Consider the following 2831-nt stretch of genomic DNA (forward strand, 5'->3'; position numbering starts at 1 on the left):
CCTTAACGGTCAGGAAATAACTGTAATAGAAATGTCCCTCTTTTTTGTTTTCTTTTTAATGCAAAATTGTAACAACCTGGCTTAGAGGAACTCGGTAAAACACAGAAACTACCTTATGCCATGCCACAAAGCAGAGCCACTGTACTTTTGCTTTCATTTCACACATCAAGATAGCTCTCCACTCAGCTCCCAGTCTCACCTCCAGGTCACAGCTGTATTCCGTGCCATCCAAGAGGGTCACTTTACACTGGACAGTTTTGGTCTTCTTGGTGGCTTTTTGAGATTCCTTCTCTGCCTTCAGCTCGTTGGTCTGCACTTCCTTTGTCTCCCTTTTTGCTGCTTCTCCTTCTCCTTTTTCTTCCAGAATTTCCTTCTCCTTCGTCTCTTCTCTCTCCTTACTTTCTTCTTCTGCAGCCTATTGAGGAAAAACATTTGAGTTCATTCCAATGTTAACCAATTTGCAGAAGACAACATATTAAAAGGACAGGAAGTGTGACAGTTATTATATCTACCTTAAGACTTTAAGACTTCAAAATTTTCCTGCACTGAAAGAAGCATATATCCCCTACATCCTCATTCCTCCAATCCATCACCAATTTTCTCATTTTGCCAGTTTGGTAATTTTGACTTTAACTGACTAAAAGATACTGCATCCTGGCAACTACATTTTAAATATTATTTCAAACATTTATCATTAAAATCTCACAGTATGACAAAACCTAGACTTCTTTTGGGAACAAAATGCACACACACACACACAAACAAATCTTCCTACTACTCAAATTCAATTAACCACGCCAGAGAGGTATAAAATGGGCATTCTGTTTAAAACAAGAAATGGAGAAATTCTGAGAGTATCTGCTTAACTTTAAGAGGACTAGATAGGAATTTTTTTTATAGTTCCCATATATAGGAGATTTTCTTATTTTTAATTTATTACCGTGGAAATTTAAAAAGAAAAGAAAAAGTAACAGGAGACTTAAAAGAGTGACCTAAGTTCTATATTCTAGATATATTAAGCCAAAGCAGCATTTCAATACAAGAAATCTGGAAATAATTCAAAACAAACAAATCCTTTTGTTATGCGGCTATGCTATTAAGCTTTCATTTCCAGACAATCACTTCCCAAGCATACCTGAGCAATGCTCACTGAAGGTTTTTCTTCCTTCACTTCAACCTTAATCTCCTGTTGTTTTCTGGGAGCTGTTTCTTCCACAGCACCCTTGGCCTGCCTCTCTTCTAAAAGAGATTCCTCTTTATCTACAATCTGTTCTTCCACAACAACTTGGGTAGGCTCTTTTTTATCTCCTCCATCTTTGGCCACTACTAAGTTATATGACTTTTGCTTCTTAAGCCATGGGGGTATGAATCGAGAAATACCCCTACTCTCCGATGGATCTTTCTCCCTCTTCTGGCGGTGTGCACTACTTTGGCTTTTAGCTGCAGGAGGTGACTGGGCACCTTTTTCCTCCTCTGTATCAGATGATTGATTCTGCTGATTTTCTGCTACACCTTGAGGTTTCTCCTTGGTTGCCTCTGCTCCTAACTGGTCAGATTCCTTTTTTACTTCAGATGTGGAGCCTACTTCAGTAGTCATGATCACAGCTTATTCTGTGAAGAAAACAAAACCACAAAACATTATTTTACAGACTTTTCCAATTTTAGTTTGAAGGCAAGGAGCAGTGAAAGGACAGGGAGGAAGGGCAGAGGGGTGACAAGGAGAAAGCGCCTGGAAAAAGAAGGTTCAGGACACAAGACAAACCTGAACTCCTCCTCTAAGTTTCAGAACTTTCTATCAGAATCCTAGAACCAAAATTAGCATCACAATAGGATTAATTCTGATTCTGTACAGACAGAACTTAAAATCACTAAGGGCTACAGGAAGAATGATTACTTCTATTTGTTTCAATTAACTATAAGCAATAATTGACAGAAAAATAATCCAATTTTGCAAAGGATAATTCATTTTCTCTATATTTAGTCTCCCCTATTCAGTAAAATAAAAACATCATACATTTTCATACATAATGCAATTTCACGTATTAAAATCAAAATCTGAAAAAAACGTTGAGCACTATAAAAATAAATCTTAAATGGTGGGCATCTAATAACTAAATTAAATCTGGAGGAAATATGCTATTTTTTGTTTTAAGGTTAAATCCCACAATCCACCATCACTGTTCTATTGCCAACATTCGTCTTTGGAGAAATGTACTCAAACTGGAGTCCAAATTCCAGTTTTGGAATTCCAAAATTCCAATCTACCTAAACTCGAACACACTTTTCTTTGTACGTGTGATTATCTCCACTGGGCAATTCTGCTGCAAGAAACCTCTTTAAAGTGTTAAAGAACAAAGATGTGACTAACGATGCTCCTGCCCCACACCATGGTTATTTCCAATAGCCTCATATGCATGTGAGGCTGGACAATGAATAAGGAAGACAGAAAAACTGATGCATTTGAACTTGTGGTGCTGGTGAAGACCGAACGCACCATGGACTACTAGAAGGAATAAATCTGTCTTGGAGGAAGTACAGCCAAAATGTTCTTTAGACACAAGAATGGCCAGACTTCATTGCTCATAATTTGGTCATGTCAGAAGGGACAAGTCCCCAGAGAAGGATATCATGCTTGATAAAGTAGAGGGTGAATGAAAAAGCGGAAGACCCTTAATGAGATGGAGTGACACAGTGGCTCTACAGTGATAGGCTCAAGCCTGGCAATAATTGTGAGGATGGCACAGGACCAGACAGTGTTTTGTTCTGCTGTACACAGGGTCAGCTGCTATGAGTTGAAACCAACTCAATGGCACCTAACAACAATGTGATTA

At 38.3% G+C, this 2831-nt stretch overlaps 1 protein-coding gene across 1 annotated transcript in view; it reads right to left on the minus strand.

Moving 5' to 3' along the window:
* EPB41L2 (erythrocyte membrane protein band 4.1 like 2) overlaps nucleotides 1-1597 on the minus strand; it is a 119710-nt gene extending 118113 nt beyond the window's left edge. The window contains exons 1-2 of the mRNA XM_042781850.1: nucleotides 1136-1597; nucleotides 200-415 (exon numbers count right to left, since the gene is read on the minus strand). Coding sequence (XP_042637784.1) covers nucleotides 200-415; nucleotides 1136-1597 — 678 coding nt within the window. The remainder of the gene's footprint in view (nucleotides 1-199; nucleotides 416-1135) is intronic.
* Nucleotides 1598-2831: the final 1234 nt, after the last annotated feature.

This window comes from Orycteropus afer, unplaced genomic scaffold (genome assembly GCF_000298275.1).
Source record: "Orycteropus afer afer isolate SDZICR_OR568_19922 unplaced genomic scaffold, OryAfe1.0 scaffold00182, whole genome shotgun sequence".
Classification (NCBI taxonomy): domain Eukaryota; kingdom Metazoa; phylum Chordata; class Mammalia; order Tubulidentata; family Orycteropodidae; genus Orycteropus; species Orycteropus afer.